The sequence below is a fragment of the Culex quinquefasciatus genome, chromosome 2 (genome assembly GCF_015732765.1).
Source record: "Culex quinquefasciatus strain JHB chromosome 2, VPISU_Cqui_1.0_pri_paternal, whole genome shotgun sequence".
Taxonomy (NCBI): domain Eukaryota; kingdom Metazoa; phylum Arthropoda; class Insecta; order Diptera; family Culicidae; genus Culex; species Culex quinquefasciatus.
In genome coordinates, this window is record NC_051862.1 from 73,621,533 (window position 1) to 73,638,951 (window position 17,419).

At 41.6% G+C, this 17,419-nt stretch overlaps 2 protein-coding genes across 2 annotated transcripts; one reads left to right on the plus strand and one right to left on the minus strand.

The window, feature by feature from the left end:
- Positions 1 to 723: 723 nt before the first annotated feature.
- On the minus strand, positions 724 to 1,837 carry LOC6051516 (proteasome subunit beta type-5). Its single transcript, XM_038257327.1, has 2 exons — positions 1,602 to 1,837; positions 724 to 1,511 (listed from the first exon to the last, which is right to left on the minus strand). The coding sequence occupies exons 1-2, from the start codon at positions 1,746 to 1,748 to the stop codon at positions 810 to 812; spliced, it is 849 nt and encodes a 282-aa protein (XP_038113255.1). The 5' UTR covers positions 1,749 to 1,837; the 3' UTR covers positions 724 to 809.
- An 8,061-nt stretch (positions 1,838 to 9,898) lies between these two features.
- Positions 9,899 to 12,604, plus strand: LOC6051163 (coatomer subunit delta). The gene is made up of 7 exons (XM_001867610.2): positions 9,899 to 10,491; positions 10,561 to 10,964; positions 11,024 to 11,212; positions 11,265 to 11,578; positions 11,642 to 11,753; positions 11,822 to 11,987; positions 12,047 to 12,604. Exons 1-7 carry the CDS (start codon positions 10,225 to 10,227, stop codon positions 12,173 to 12,175), a joined length of 1,581 nt encoding a protein of 526 aa, XP_001867645.2. The 5' UTR covers positions 9,899 to 10,224; the 3' UTR covers positions 12,176 to 12,604.
- The last annotated feature ends 4,815 nt before the right edge of the window (positions 12,605 to 17,419 follow it).

The following is a 17,419-nucleotide window of genomic DNA, read 5'->3' on the forward strand; positions in this document are numbered from 1 at the left end:
GCTATAAAATTGTCCAAGAGACATTGAAGATTGGACTTCGGGTTGCTGAGATAGAGCCGCTTTAAGAAAAAGAAACACGAAATTTGAAGTTTTCTAAATCTCACCAAAACAACCCACCATTTTCTAATGTCGAGATCTCAGCAACTAATGGTCCGATTTTCAATGTTAAAACATAAAACATTCATGAAACTTTCCGATCTTTTCGAAAAAAATATTTTGAAATTATTTAAATCAAAACTAACATTTAAAAAGGGCCAAACATTGAATATTACGCCCATTTAAAATACTAGTCTTGATTTAAAAAAATAGTTATAGTATTAGTTAATTATTAGTTTTTCTGAAAGTTCACATGATTTCGAACCAAACTGCATCATTAACTCAAAATTGACGAAATTTCATATGGGACGGACTTGATTTGAACGGAAGTATATTGGTTGTATCAAAATTAGTGGCCAAATCAAATTTCTATCGATGTCGCCCCGGGCTATCAATCTCACCCCAGTTTACGGTACTTAATTCAATAATTTGAAAATTCCAAAAATCAACATCTAAAAATAAGAAAACTTGGCGAAAGCGAAGCGATTGTCCACGCTCCATACAAAAAAGAAATTGTTTTGAATGGAAATTGTCCACGAAGTGGGAGGGGGGCGGGGTCTGAATTTCAAAAAAGTGTCCACGTGGCTTGTGGGTGGTCCCTATGAAAAAAATAATTAAAATCTTTGATTACCGTTAATTTACCGAAAAGCATTTATTTCGCTTCATGTTGCGATTACAATAATTATGAATGAACGATCTGCTCTGCCCCCTATTTACGATCCAAACTTCTGCTTCTTCTCGTCCTGGTACTTGAAGTGCAGATCCATACAGTCCTGGTTGGAGATGTTGACCCAGCCGGTCGGTTTGATGTGGTAAACGCGCACGATGCCACCGGAGTACGCATCCCGGTGCGTCGCGTGATAGATGGCGCGCCGTCCCAGATCCTGCGCATCCTCATCCGACAGGTCCCACCGATAGCCGGAATCGAGCACACCGTACGCGTAGATCGAGCCACTGCCCACCGAGAATACCTTGCCGGGAGTGCGCGTTCCCTCGGAATCGATGTAATACAGCTGAGGACCGCGCTTGTCGTACCCGGCCAACATCATTCCCATGCTGAGGCCCATGCCCTTGTAGTAGTACACAATGTTGGACATGATCTTGCTGGCAGCGGCCACCGAAATACGTTCCTTGTTGCGCAGCTCGTAGATTCGGCACTCCTTGGCCAACACCCGATCCCAGTACACGCAATCGGCCGCGCCACCCGCCAACGTTCCCAACAGGTAGTCGTTTATCTCGACAATCTTCTTCATCGTCTGCGAACCGATAAACTGACCGCCGGTGGCACGGGAATCGACCGCCAGAATAACTCCACCCTGGAACCGGAACCCGAGCGTTGTCGTTCCGTGGTCAAAGTCCATCTTGATGCCGCTCGATTCGCCATGGGCCTGCAGTTTGGCCAGATTCTCCGCCGGCTGTCGAAAAGAAGCGAAAGTACCCGGACAATGACTCGGATGTTAGCCAGCACGAACATAACCTCCTCTCCGCTCCGCTACTAAACTTACCTCTTGGAACGGTGGAACCGCCAGCGACAGACTGTTTTCCAAGTTTTGGCTGCCCAGCGCAATGTCCCGCTGGAAGGATTGGTAGCCCATGGGGCCACCGGCCAGCAGCGAACCGCTGGAGAATCCGCAAACGTCGGCGAGAGCCATTTTTCCTCTGAAATATCACGAAAAAACTACTGAGTCGAGTGCGTCGCGGAAAGATTCTTCACCAACAATGATGACAAACAAAATCAGCTTTGACAGTTGTGTGAGGTTGCGGTGCCGCGGCGATGATTTTTGCACAGTGGGATTGATGTTTGAAAAATTGGTCAAAATGTTCTGAAAACATCGCAGAACTGCATTTTGTTGTGAAAAGCAAAAAATGTTTTTCCCGAGTTTTTCCGGGTTCGCCATTTGGCGGAATTTTCACAAAAATATTGAAATTTGGTTTCAGAATTCATGAATCAAAGAATGGTTTTCTGTGTTGTTTTTAGAAGCATTTTCATATCGTGAATAATTTTTCATTTCAAGCTAAGCTATGTAAATGGGCCAAAACCGAAGTGGAAACAAACAGGTTGTCCTGCTTACGTTAGTGAACATTTACATTAGGAACGATCAGGACAGACTCTTTGTTTACACTTCGGTTTTGGCCCATTTACATTGTTTTGCTTGATTTCATATTACTGTTTTGGACCCTGAATTCAGATCCATCCTTGCCAGTTATTGCTTCAGGACCAATACGCATCTCCCAAGAAAAGGGGTAAAGAAATACACTCAACCCCCGGTGGTTGGTCACTTTTTCGTTTGACACTTTTTTAGTTTGTACCCCGTTGGTTGGTCAAAGTCAAACTAAAAAGTGACGAACTGTCACTTTTTACACTGCGCTCACGCACACTATTAAAACAAACGTTTGTTAGTGTGTGTGAACTCCGTGTAAAAGGGGTGTCAAACTAAAACGTGACCCCGTTCGTTTGACAACAGTAGGTGTCAAACCATCGGGGTTTGAGTGTAGCATTACAAAAAATTTCTTGGTGCTTTACTTCACCACACGGGGCTTGCCACAGAGTACTGTGTATACTCTGTGGGCTTGCTTTCACTGCCGTTGCTGCCCATTTGAAATTTTCCTTGATCGGTTCCTCAACACGTCAAGAAATTTTGCGCATTCTTTTCATGACCCTCAAAGAAAAGTTGACAGTTCGGTTTAAGCGCGTGAGAGATACTTCAAAAAATATTCGCAACGATCCTTATCAAAAATTATTAAAAACAAAGTCAGAAACTAAAAACTAAATAAAAATTCAGCAAACAAATTTTAATTTCTGAAAATTAAAAAAAATACTGAAATCTTGACTGGAATTCTAAAATTTTACAATCATTACATTCTCAAATTCTTGAAATTCTCAGATTCCAAAATTCTTAAATTCTTTTTAAAATCTTGAATGACAACATCTTAAGATACCGTCATCAGGGGAGACATTGGGTCTGGGGGTGAGATTGGGTCATACAAATTTCTTCATTTTTCTAAGACCCAATCTCACCCCCCAGACCCAATGTCACCCCTGATGACGGTACAGAAAATCACTTGGGAAATAAGATAACTTTGGGGCATTTTTCGAGGAGTATTTTAAGCAAGATTCCTAAATCTGGGTCTCGTGGCGCAGGGGTAGCGGCTTCGGCTGCCGATCCCGATGATGCTATGAGACGCGGGTTCGATTCCCGCCTTATCCACTGAGCTTCTATCGGATGGTGAAGTAAAACCACAGACAAACAGACATGAAAGCTAGTACAAATTCTTGATCAAAAAGTGGGACCAGTTTAAATTAGAATTTCGTTTGCTCACTAACGACATCTGTTGTAGATTCCTAGAATCATTCCTTTTGAAAGCATGCAGTGCATGTTTATGTATGCGTGCATGGGTATATGCAGCTAGCTGTCAAAATTAAAAAAAAATCAAACAAAAACAATGAATGTTGATTTTGCCACCAACAAGTCAATCGATTCACGAAAATTGTGACCGGAACGCCTTCGTTCACCGAAAGCGATTCTGAACTAATGTGTTCTCAACGTTTTCAACATCCTTCAATGATTTAGAATTTCTGATAAAGCGATTGAAAGTGTGCGCCGCGCTGTAGATAGCGGCGGTGACCGCGGTGATGCAGAACATTTTCGATATCAAATCCATAACATGTCGTAGATAATCATTGTGAAATGGAAATCTCAGACTTCCATTCCATTCTCAGAGTTCACCTTCTGATTCTGTCCCTCCACCAGCCGAAGGTTCTTCTGGACCATGGCCGTACTGGACGTAACCGAAGCCCTTGGAGCGTCCCGTCTCCTTGCCCATCACCAGCTGGAGCGCCGAAACAGTTCCGAACGGAGCAAAATTCGGCCGCCAGCTGCTGCATGTTGATAGATCGCAACAGTTCTTTGCCCTCATTAAGTTCCTTGGCCTTTGCAGTAGCGAGTTCGGCAATCGGAGCAGGAGCATCCCGGCTCCGAGTCTCGAGTATTCGGCACGATTCCGGCGGTTACAGGTGTCATGCGCAGGAGGCAGCGGCGCCAAGTTCTGACTGAGAAATTGGGGGCATTTGGGGGACAATCTGAGAAGGTGGCCAAGATCAATCCGGTGGCTAGGTCGGTGGAGAATTTTCTCGAGCAGCACCACCAAAACAACGAGCCCCGGCAACAAGCAAATTCTCAACATTTACGAGAGCATCATCGAGGTTTTTTATTCCACCGACCGAATCTGTTAGCGGCTCAAGTGGCCACTTCATAAGCGACAACCCGTGCTTGGCCATCGGAACAACGACGAGATACCGCAGAACAATTTCAATAGGAACAGTTAAAAAATCTTTTTGTAATCAGAAGTGCACGTGTAAGGCGGGAAGAAACGATGGAACAAAACAGACAGACAAGGAAAACGAAAGCTGTCATTTGAAACGCTGTCACTACGCACAAGGGCGCCTCTGGTGGTCAATCCGAAAAGTAATAACCATGCTTCTCGATATTTGAAAAAAGTTCGTTACATTTTTGGGACAGGTTGGTGACCTCCACTTACATGTCTGTTTGTCTGTGGTAAAACGTCGGTCCCGGTTTCTCCTGTCTCGTCAAAGGCGCTGGAGCAGAAATCCCACGTTAGAGGAAGGCCATGCCCCGGGGGGCGTAGTGCCAATAGTTTCGTTTTTTCCTAAATCTTGAAAAAAAATCGATATTCAACTATCCGTAGTGAACTATAGGTATTTCGATGACTTTGCATAATTGAGTACGAATCGTTTTGGATATTTTTAAATTTCCATTTTTTTATTTTTTGTGAATAAATAAAAAAAAATACCGTGTTTTACTTCCATTTTTTATTTTCTGGTTTTATATTATTACACTTTTAGAAATTTTTAATTTTGTATTTTAAATATTTTTGATCCTTGATTTTTTTTTATTACATTTTGAAATGCACGTCTAAATCTCGGAAAAAAATCAAATATTTGTAAAATTTTTATTTTCTGAATGTTTTTTTACATTTTTAGGACTGGTATGCTCTTCAAAAGAAAGGGGGTCAAGAAACAGCTTTACGAACGGCGGAACAAAAGAGAGGGAATGTTTTCTTGGGGCTTTTCTTCGCCCTCTCTTACTTGCTTTCGCTACCGCTGCTGCCCATTTGAATTTTTTCTTGACCGATTACTTCCGAAGTGCGTACCTTACATAAAATGTCAACATTTCTGTGCTTTTTTGTCAGGAAATTAAATGATTATGGCAATGCTTTTTGACAGTTTGACTTTATTTTGAAAGAAAAACAAAACTCATCCATTTAATATTCGACATTTAAGTGATTACATACATCTAGAACATCACAAAATTTCATATTACAGAAAATTTACTAAATCCATTTAAAAGATGTTTTTCAATCGCTCCTGATAGTTTCATGCACATATTTAATTAATAAACTTAAAAAAAATATTATTAAACTTAGTAAAAGACGAAAATATGCTATAAGCTATTGTGTTTCATATGACCTATTAAAAAAAATCTAGATTTGAGCGCAAAGTTTTGCCATGCGAACTGTCAAACGTCGTCGGTCAAGCTTTGAGAGCGTTTTTTCTCGAATCACCGAATTGATTTACGGGTGCCACGATAGCTTGAGATGCAATGAACCAAATTGGCTAGCATTTGAGGATGACGAAGCCCGATTTTTTTATTTTGCTTCTTTAAAAAATTCAAAAATCAAAAATATGAAAATTCACCAACATTTTGAGCCTATTTGGTGAAATTAGTGTTGAAATATCGTGGCACCTGTTTTTGGAAAGGCTAACTTCAAATAGCTATATCTCAGCAACGATACAACGAAATGTCTTCAAATTTGTTTTGTTATTATTTGAAAAAATGTATTAATTGGTGCCCTTGAAACAGATTTGAGATAACTCGACTATTTTTTGATTAGGTCCTATAAACATATGGAAGATAATAGGTTATCCAGGTTTTTAAGCGAAGATGGCGTTTGAATGGTGAACGTCCGAAATGTCAAAATCGCGCAGTAGCACCAACATTAGAAAAAATATGTGGCTGTCATGCCATGGCACACTTTTTTCGTAAGGTTGGTACCACTGCGTGATTTTGACATTGACATTGACATTGACAACCTGGATAGGACCTTTAAAAAAAACTCTGGATAAGTTTAAATATGTGCTCATACCTTGGCTCATTCGCGATTAAAAGCTCAAAAATTCCGACAGATGGCGCAAAGCATCGAAGAATGACGATTCAAATTTTCGCTGTTCGGTTACATAGGAATGCAAACTTAAAATTGAATTTACAGCTCTTAGAACAACTTTTGAGAAAAAATTCAAGTAGTACGAGTGTAAACTTTTTGCCCTTTATAAATTAACGCAATAAAAAAAATTGGAAAAAAAAATAATTTTGAAAAAATAATATTGTTTAAAATGATAGAGCATCAAAAGATAACAAAGTATCAGCACAGACAAACAGACGTGACTCTCCATACAAATTATTTTTGAAATGCATCGTCCTTCATCAAATCTCCAAATCACGGCGACGTCAGCGCTGCCTGGTGAGCTTATGCCGAAGCTCAGCCCAAACACACCAATACAAACCCATTACTGTCATGTGTCATGTCAGTGTATGCGTGAGACAATCAAGCCTTAACGATTGTAAACATTAACAGCTGATTCGAAATAATGTTGTTGTTGCTGATCATCAGTAACAAAATCAAAATAAATAAATCAAGACCGACGGCCGAAAATTACGGTGGGTCGGTTCCGTTTCCGATGGCAGAACCTCGTGAGGCAAATCATGTGGCAGCACCTGCAGCGAAGCAAGACAAACACAATGACAGAAACCACACCACTGGTCCTCTCCGTTGCTTGCATGTTCCGTCTAAGATTCCTCCTCCACCGAAAACATGAACCATTACACCTGACACCATCATCAACAAGATATCCCGGTCACGAAAACACCAGTAGTGGCCGTCGGAATAGGAAAATCCAATTCAAAACTAACCGAATTGATCCCCACGATGGGCGTTTGGAAACATCTGCAGGGAGCGTGTCCACGGCGCAATTATGTTGCCAGCCAACGATAGACGCAACATCGTCAAAATGCCAAAAGGACGACCAGCAGCAGCAATCTGAGCAGCAGTCCACGAAGGATAAGCAGGTTGCTCCGAAGGAGATGACTCCACCACAGGACCCAGCCTATCTGGTAAATAGTGGGGTAAAGGGTATGCCCTCGCTAGTCAGACGCTCATCTGACTCTGGCCGAAACTTCCCCAAATTTGACCCGCAAAGTCTGGATACACGGAAATTAAAATCAAGATTGAGATTATATGCGAACTGCATATAAACGAACTTTAAATTTGCATTATAAAATCCATAACACAACTTCATGAACCTCATTTGGCAAAATATGTTTATTAAAAAATATCTCAATACATTTTATATGCGTATCGCTTATAACCATGCTTTCCTTCTGCCTGATAAAAATCATTATGCTCGTAAGTACACTTTGTGAGCATTGCATATAAACTGTATGTGCGCATCGCTATAGATTTTTGCAGTATGCTTTCACATATAAAACTTATATGCAATGCTCACAACATTTATGGGTGCACGCTCAAATGTGTGCATAACTGTACATCATAAAACAAGATGGCATAAAATTGAAAAACATAGTTTTGTCGACAACGTCTTGAAATAAGATTTATTTAAATTTTTATGTGCATTAAAGCTGTAAAAAAAGTGAAAAAGGTGAATTCCGGTGTGTTAACCCTAATTAAAATTGAATCCTTAACGGCATAGTTTTCTTCCAGCTAAATCGACCAGTTTTCGGAAACACCGCTCGCGGTCTCGTGAAATCATGGACCTGGACCGAGACCGATTATTGATTCGTGACCTGGACGTGATCCTACGGCGACACCGGAGTCCTCCGCCGTCGAAGGGAGTTTGCGGGGACAGCGGCCAAGACGTGGGCAGGATGCGCTCAAGGTCGAGGAACGTAAGCGGGACGACAAGAGAAGAGAGGCCTCAAGCCTGAGGTGGATCCGGAAGATTAAAAGGCAGGTAGGAGCCACGGGTGGTGGAAGCCTGAAGGAAGCGGCCGCGCAAGGCCAGCTACGCGACAATCATCCTTCGTTCCGTCCCACTCGCTCGCAAAGCTCCTACGGCCGCCACCGTCAATAGCAGCAACGTTTTGACCGCCAACCCTATCAAAACACCCACGCGCGAAGATCCTCGCAACGCACGACGATCGTGAAAGATCTGATCTAATCGCGTTCCGGCTCGCCTTTGGTCTGCAGCCCCGACAAATTGGGCGAACTGGAAGAATTTAACCCACGGACCGCGGACGAACCTGCTGCTGCCGCTGCCGGAGTTATGATACTTTGATACAGCATGCTGCAGGCGAATAAACCAGCTGTCGGTGGGATGACTTAACAGCTTTTGGATTCGTTCCGGAGAGGAGTTGGACGCGATTCAAAGGGGATTGGATGGATTCCTGGAGTGCTTGCCGAGACCGACGTCCCACCCCTTCAACAACGACGTAACGAGGCTGCCAAAATCCGCCCATGTACCAAAAGAAACCAAAAGAAATTGATTGTGATATTATTTTCGATGTAAATTTATTGGTACAAATAAAAATCATAATTAGTAGTATCATAAAAAGTTTGAAATAACAATTAAAGAAAATTAATGCAGAATATTGACATAAGTAATACCAAATAGAAATAAAATGCAATACTATTAAAAATCAAGAGAAAAATATAACAAAAATTATGAATTTAGCACATACATGTTATATGTGGGAACATATTGAAACCTGTGAGCATTACATATACCGTTCATGTGCCATGCACATACTTTGTAAATGCATTAGCTCATTTCTAACTCGTATCCATGTATATGCTGTGCGCATACAGTTTATATGCTATGCTCACGACATTTATGTACACAAGCATTCTGCAAAAATCTATATGCAATACTAATAGCAACAATCATGATATTTATTTCAGTGTAGTGGATTACCGTTGGATTTTCTGAATTTCATTATATTTTTTTTTTGTTTTCATTTGCTGCCTCACACGTGCTCACGCTCAACCTAAAAACAAAAAAACACGCATCACACACACTGAGAAAAGACGGGCGAGCTGTCACGACAGCAGCGCCATCATTGCCGGGTGAGTGGATGCCGAAACAAAATTGCATTTGAAATAGCCGTTTTTGAAGGACGATGGTTCGGCACTCGAGTGTCCCGTCTGTTTGTCTGTGGTATCAGCTCGAATTTTTGCTCAAAAGTTGTTTTGAACGCTGGATATTAACAAAACAGAATTCGCATACATAACCTCAAAGGGCGGAAATTTCAATCGACATTCTTCGCTCTGTTCTGCTACTCAACACTAGGTGTCGCATGTCGTTTGGCTCTTGAACGGCATTACCAACCTCTGAAGTTTCATTCTAATCAACGAATCCGACGAATATGCTCTGTATTATTTATGCACGCAGAAAAATAAGGCATATTTGAATCAACAAAACGTTTTGTTGATTTGAAAATCAGTATTTTTGTTGAATCAACGCTAAACGTCAAAGCAGCTTTTTCGAAACAACAAAAGACTTTTGTGGACTTGAGAAAATCAAGGTTTGTTTCAACGCAAAATCGGCGTTGATTATATTCAACAAAAAATTTGTTGAATCAAACCTCGTACAGGCTGATTCTACAAAACATTTTTCTGCTTGTGAGCATTTCAACCGCTACGCAACTTATGAACGATCCCTAGCCACAAAACATCGCACCACCCAAATTTGACACAAATCGCGCGAACTGTCACTGCAGTCGAGTTGGACCCAAAAGCAAAAAGCAAAAGAAGAAAACGAAAAATTAGTGGTGTGTCGACGACGAATTTGAACTCAAAGTTGAGCAATTTAATCGCCAGAAAACAAGTTGTAAATTTGCAAAATTAAGCCAAATATTGCGCAGAGGATGTGCTTCGCTTGATCCGGCAACAGATTCCGGAAAAATTGGCTTGACGTGTGCGTTTTAATCGTGTGGGATTCTTCCAGGGTTTGGGAGAGGTGGAGATTTTGGTAGAAGGAAAAAGGCCTGAAACGTCACTACTTCCCACGTCAGCCGGAATCGCGGAACGTTCAGGATGGTACTGATAGCGGCCGCCGTGTGCACCAAGGCCGGCAAAACGATCGTGTCGCGCCAGTTTGTCGAGATGACCAAGGCGCGGATCGAGGGGCTGCTGGCGGCGTTCCCGAAGCTGATGACGTCCGGCAAGCAGCACACCTTCGTGGAAACGGATTCGGTGCGGTACGTTTACCAGCCGCTGGAGAAGCTGTACATGCTGCTGATCACGACCAAGGCCAGCAACATCCTGGAGGATTTGGAGACGTTGCGGCTGTTTTCGAAAATTGTAGGATTTGCGAGTTGGGATGGGTTTTTTGATTTGTTGGGATAAATGGAGTTCTTTTGGATTTTTTAGATTCCCGAGTTCTGTCGGTCGCTCGAGGAGAAGGAAATTGTGGAGAATGCGTTCGACCTGATCTTCGCCTTCGACGAGATCGTTGCGCTCGGTTACCGGGAGAGTGTCAACCTGGCCCAGATCAAAACCTTCGTGGAGATGGATTCGCACGAGGAGAAGGTCTACCAGGCGGTTCGGCAGACGCAGGAGCGCGAGGCCAAGCAGAAGATGCGCACGATGGCGAAGGAGCTGCAGCGGAAGCGAATGGAGCAGAAAAAGGACGGAGGTCGTGGAGGGTACGGCGGGGGAAGCTCCGAGGGATTCGGCAACAGTGGCTCTTCGGGCGGCGGGGGCATTTCCAATCATTCCTCGATTTCGACGCCCTCGATCGGAATCGGCGAGATCAAGCCGGCGGCCAGTGCACCGTAAGAACTTGAACTTCTTGAAAATTTTGGAAATTTTAAGCAAATTTCATCAATTTCAGCAAACCAGCTCCTTCGCGGAACGCCCTCAAGCTGGGCGGCAAGAACCGGGACGCGGACACGTTCGTCGACCAGCTCAAGAGCGAGGGTGAGAAGGTGACCAGCAATCCGGTGCCGAGTGCGGCGTCCTCCTCGTCGGCAGCGGCCTCCGCCGCCAAAGCCAAGCCGGTTTCGGACGTGCCGATGGATGAGTAAGAGATCAAGATTAATAGCAGATTCAAGTCGTTAACCACAATCTTCCAGCATCCACCTGCGCCTGGAGGACAAGATCGTGGTGCGCGTCGGCCGGGACGGTGGCCTGCAGGCATTCGAGCTGTCCGGCCTGTTGACGTTGCGCATTGCCGACGACAAGTACGGCCGCATCCGGATCCAGCTGGAAAACGGCGATCAGCGCGGAATCCAGCTGCAAACGCACCCGAACGTGGACAAGGAGCTGTTCCGGAGCAAGGGCGCGATCGGGCTGAAGAACCCGGCCAAACCGTTCCCGCTGAACACGGACGTGGGCGTGCTCAAGTGGCGCTACCAGACGCAGGACGAGTCGGCCATCCCGTTGACCAGTGAGTATTCAGATAATCTTCAGCAAAGAATCCTGAACTAATTTGCTCTTCCAAACTTTCCAGTCAACTGTTGGCCCTCGGAAAACGCCGAAGGCGGTTGCGACGTGAACATCGAGTACGAGTTGGAACATACGCGGCTGGAGCTGCAGGACGTGTGCATTACGATCCCGTTGCCGTAAGTTTTCCAATCCAACCCTGGTTCAAAACATCCAACTAACCACCTTCTCCCCCCGCCCCTTCAAGCATGGGAATCGCCCCGTCGATCGCGGAGTGCGACGGCGACTACCACCACGACTCCCGCAAGAACGTGCTCCAGTGGAACCTGCCCGTCATCGACGCCGCCAGCAAGCAGGGCTCGATGGAGTTCAGCGTGCCCAGCTCGATCCCCGGCGACTTCTTCCCGCTGGATGTGAGTCTTCAAGTTTTCTTATTTCAACAAAACCTGTATTAAACCTCCCATTCCCGCAGGTGTCCTTCTCGTCGAAGGTGCCGTACGCCGAGCTGACCCCGCTCAAGGTGCAGATGGTGGAGGACGGCACGGACGCCAAGTATTCCGCGGAGACGCTTTTCTACACGGACAAGTACGAGATTGTGTAATTTTGTCGCCGGCGCCTTCCCTGAAATCTTGCGTGTGGAAATCAACTACACAGACAGACACACACACTTATGCATTCGATAATAGTGGTACACAGATTATCCTTCTTATTTACGATTATATTACACAAACACACATGATGATGATTCGTTGTCCGTTTGCGCTATTGTTTTCTGTATAATGCCAAGTACGCAATTGTTTAGATTAGGAGTATTGTACTAACAACAAAGCCACACACACACACACACACACAAGCGTAAGCTCTATATCCAAGATAAAACAAAAACAAACAGTAAATTTAATTTATAGTGAAAGCAACAAATCAGAAAAGTTTTGCTGAAAACGGCATGTAGCGGGACTTAGAATATATTCTCGCAAAAGATGAAAATGAAACTCTGCAGTTATAAATGATAAGTTTTGACGAGAAACAACAGAAAAAAAAACCTTGCTAAACTAGTAATGAAACAAACTACAAGCAAAATTATTTTATCCACATCGATTAAAAATCATCAATAAAAACAAAAGTTTATGGTATATCGAGATGAAAATTTGTTTTTATTTGTCAATTGGTCAAATCTGTTCTCTCAGAGTCGCGTTATATTACCATTTTAAGTGATCTTAACACATTGAAGTGATGACTATTGCCCTCGATATCGAAGATTATGATCTACCATCGACAAATTACGATAGAAATTTAACTACCGAGAAATCTTGATTCACAATGCTTTAAAAGGGATCTGTCACTGAAAGGGACTGCTCGATATTTGATAGAACTTTCTGTCAGCGATCATTTCCGAAAACGAAATTTTATCGCTCACACACAGTGAACGTAAACACAAAAAAAAACGAAACGAATGCAAAAAGAGCACCACTCAAGCAGTCACCCGAACGAGACAACGTGCTCTTTCTTTTGTTTTTCGTCTCTCTCTTTCTTGTGCTTTCTGCGGGATGACAGAAGTCACTTGAATGCGATCATGGGAGAGATGATCGGAATCTCGGTAGAATGTCAAACGACCGTTTTCTGAGCGAATGTATGTCTAGAGGGAGAGGTCAATGACTGTGTGAGTGACTTTGCGTAGCACTCATTCGTTTGTGTGTGAAACGAACGTAATGGATGTATGGAGCATTAACACGGAATTAAAAAAATAATAAAAATATGATTTAACAAAAACAAAAATTTTAGCGAATGAAAACTTTGCGGTTCTGTACATCGAACATTTAAAAAAAATCAATAGATTTTTGAGTGAACCCAAACAGGTTAAAAATTATTCTAAACGCAGGGGAATGCATTTGGAATTGATTTCAGTTGATTGCACGACAATCCATTGAAATTTTGAAGTTTTTTGAAAAAATATTTGTTACATGTAGAAAATCACAAAATGTCATATTACTGAAAATTTATTAAATCAACTTAAAAGATGATTTTCAATCACTCCTGAAGGTTTCATGAAGATATTTTAAGATTAAAGAAAGTTACAAACGATTTAAGATGAAAATTTTGCCATGCGCAAAGCGAACTGTCAAACTTTGCGAGCGTTTTTCTCTGAACACCGAGTTGATTTACGGGTGCCACGATATCTCGAGATGGGATAGATCAAATTGGCTGAAACTTGGGGTGAAGACTCGCAAGACATATTCCGTGTGCATGACGAAGCCCGATTTTAAAAATTTGCTTTTTTAAAAAATACAAAAATCAAAAACTTTCGATTTTTGCCTTCCTCACCTTACTGAGGAAAGGCTATAAAATCACTCGAAAACTGAACTTCTCAATTAGACCTCCTAGACCCACCTTCATGTATACCTATCGACTCAGAATCGAATTCTGAGCAAATGTCTGTGTGTGTGTGTGTGTGTGTGTGTGTGTGTGTGTGTGTGTGTGTGTGTAGGGATGTGGGTCTGTGCACCAAAAAATATGCACTCGATTATCTCAGCACTGGCTTAACCGATTTGGACCGTTTTGGTCTCATTCGATTCGTCTTGGGGTCCCATAAGTCCCTATTGAAAATTATGAAATTTAGTAAAGTACTTCAAAAATTATGCTAAAAAAAACGATTTTGACTAAAGTCCGGAAGATTGTAAAAAGGGTGTTTTTTTGTGAGAAACCGCAGCATGCATTTTTAGAAAGGTATTTTAAAGACCTTTCCAACGCGACCAACACATTGAAGATCTGACAACCCTATCAAAAGTTATTAGCAATTAAGTGTTATTTATGCACTTTTTGGAAGCCGGATCTCAGATATCACGATGAAAACGTTGTCCGGATTGCATGAACAGGTCCCGTCGTTGAACAGGTAATCAAAAGACCTTTCCAACGCGTCCAAAACATTGAAGATCTGACAACCCTATCAAAAGTTATAAGCACTTAAGAGTTATTTATACACTTTTTGGAGGCTAGTTCTCAGATATTTAGATGAAAACGTATTCCAAATATATCATGCGACCTATCTTTGGATAGGTAATTTAAAGACCTTCCCACGAGCGTGTCTATTTTGGATAGCATTACCCTTTGAATGAGAGGAAGGCACCAACCACCTAAGGGTGGATTAAGTAACGTTTTATATCAAAAACATAAAAATATTTTTATCTTTTTTAGAAATAAACTTTTTGAAAATCGGCCTTCGTCATGCACACAAGACTAATTTAGCGAGTCTTCACCAAAATTTTGAGCCGATTTGGTCAAGGCAGTGTAGAGATATCGTGGCCTCGATCGTGGCACCCGTTTTTTGAAAATGTTAACTTCATATAGCTGTATCTCGGCAATGATACAACCAAATTCTTCAAATTTATTTTGTTAATAGTTGAAAATGTATTTTTTAATGTCCTGAAAACAGATTTAAAAAAAGTTGAAGTTTGTGCTCAAAACAACCTCCGACATTTTTGCCGATTTACATGTATGTAACCCCTTAACACTAGCGTGCCCAGGGTGGGGCAACATGGGGCAGTTGCCCCACCATCCTCGGAAATTTGTTCTAAAATTGGGCAGGGGGTGTCCATAAACGACGAAATTTTCAAAACTCTAATATTTTTGCCCCACCTTCCTTGAGGACCTGGGCACGCTAGTGCCCCTTAAGCTGATTTTTCGGACCAATTTTTGAACATTATTTATACCAGTTTAAACATCGAATAATAAAAAAATGAAATTCTACGAATTAAAAAAAAATAAATTCAAAAGTACAAAAATTTAGTAAGGCCGTTGCAATTATTTTTCAAAGTTAATGTCGCCCCCCCCCCCCTTCAAAATTGGTCTAAAAAATCAGGAGGCAAAAAGAAATTCAAAAAAAAAACAAAATTCCTTCCTTTTTAAATTCTAGCATTTTTAATTTTTTTTTCAATTTTAGAAATTTTTAAAATATTCAAAAATTTTAGAAATCTTTCAAAAAAAAAAATGAAGTTTTAAAATCTAGAAATTTTTAAAATTTTTTTTTTTTACCTTTTCACATTTTTATTTTTATTAATTTTAAAATTTTTGAAATCTATAAAATTTTTGAAAATGAGTCGAGAAATTACGATCGAATGCAATAATCACCACGACATCCTACACTGAAAGAAAGGCACATAGTAACATCACATGTTTTCCACATAAATCCGCCCCATTCGACTTCGCATGTGAATGTCATGTGTAAATCACATACAAAATTTTCATAGCAACACATGGTAAATTCACATGAAAAATACGTTAACTTCATGTGACGACACACATGAATTTGGAAAGCTTCTCTCATAAAATTTCAATGATTTTTTAGTGGAAAACAAATAGTTTTCTAGTGGTTTTAAGGTGATTTGTATAACATAACAGCACACATTTCACTTCACTAATATTACACGTTTACTGTTACGCTGCGTTGAAGAATGTGGACCAGCATAAAGTAAATCTTTCCCTGTTCCTGAGGGGAACACCCTTGAAGAGTATCGGGGCCGGCATTTACAAAGCGGATTCAGTGGCAGTTTTTCACTCAACTAATGTTAACATGTTTAGGTTAATGTTAACATTCCATAGGTCGCCTCCCTAAGGTGTCGTGATAAGGTCCAGTTTGTGACGATACACTACCTTCCCTTTACTAAGCAATCGATTCCAGAAGGGAAAAGATCGCCAGTTGAGTTGGTCCGAGCCGGGATTTGAACCCCGATCTACCGCTTACGAGGCGGAAGCGTTACCACTGGGCTACGTGGCTCGGTCATAAGCCCGATTAAAAGGTTGCAAGCGGAGCTTCTCGAGATTCACAATGGACATCAAGGATGGGCTACGATTCGACCTTCTGCCGGATCGAGAAATACTTGATTGTCTTGGGTCATTTTTGCTCGGCCAGCTTGAGCCCTCCCGAAACGACTTGACCGGTTCACCGGGCCAGCAGGGCATAATATTTGAGCGCCTCGATGATAAAAAAACAAAAAAAAACGCCTCGATGATACACTGAAAGAAACCAACACAGAAAATTCATGTGCTTTTTCACGTGAGCATATCTGAAAATCATCACGTTAAACTAACGTGAATTTCTCATGACTTCAATATGTTTTGTATCTCAAATGTATGTGACCATCACTTGAATACCAGCCATAGTTACACCATTATGCTTTCATGTGATATTCATGCTTGATTCATATGAATTACACTTGGATTGGCCCCATTCGTCTTTTCTGTTGCTTTTCAAGTGAAAACCACGTTAGACTCGCATGTTTTGTTCTGTGATGGCGAATGAAGAGAACTGGTCAGAAATCAAAATGGCGAGTTGCAGAATGTCGAGTTTGTGTGCTCGTTCTTTTAAAAATGAATTAGGGTCATTAAAAGTTTTTATTTTGAGCAGCAAGTAGCTTAAAAAATGTAAGTATAGTAGAATAAATATATTAACTAAAGGCAATCAATTAAAAACATGCTTTTTGTCACTTTTCTAGCAAATTAAAATCGGGTGCATGACCTTTGGACGAAAATGTGCCGGCGTAAAATATCACCGGCCTTTGGAGGCACAAAGCTGTCCAGTGACCAGGAATATATGCGAATAACCCGACAGTTGGAGCGGTGCCGGAGGCGTTCGCGGTGGAATTTTGAGGATTGTCAGTCAGAACTCATCGCCATTGCCGAAAACCTCGGTTCAAAAAGTGTTTTATTGTGATTTAAAAAAAAAAATAGTGCAAAATAAATTTTATTTTAAAGAGATTTTTTGAATAATATTTTTAAAAAGAATGAAAGAAAGTTTTTCATTGAAATCATACGTGCAATCCATTTTATTCTTATAAAAAATCCACGTGAT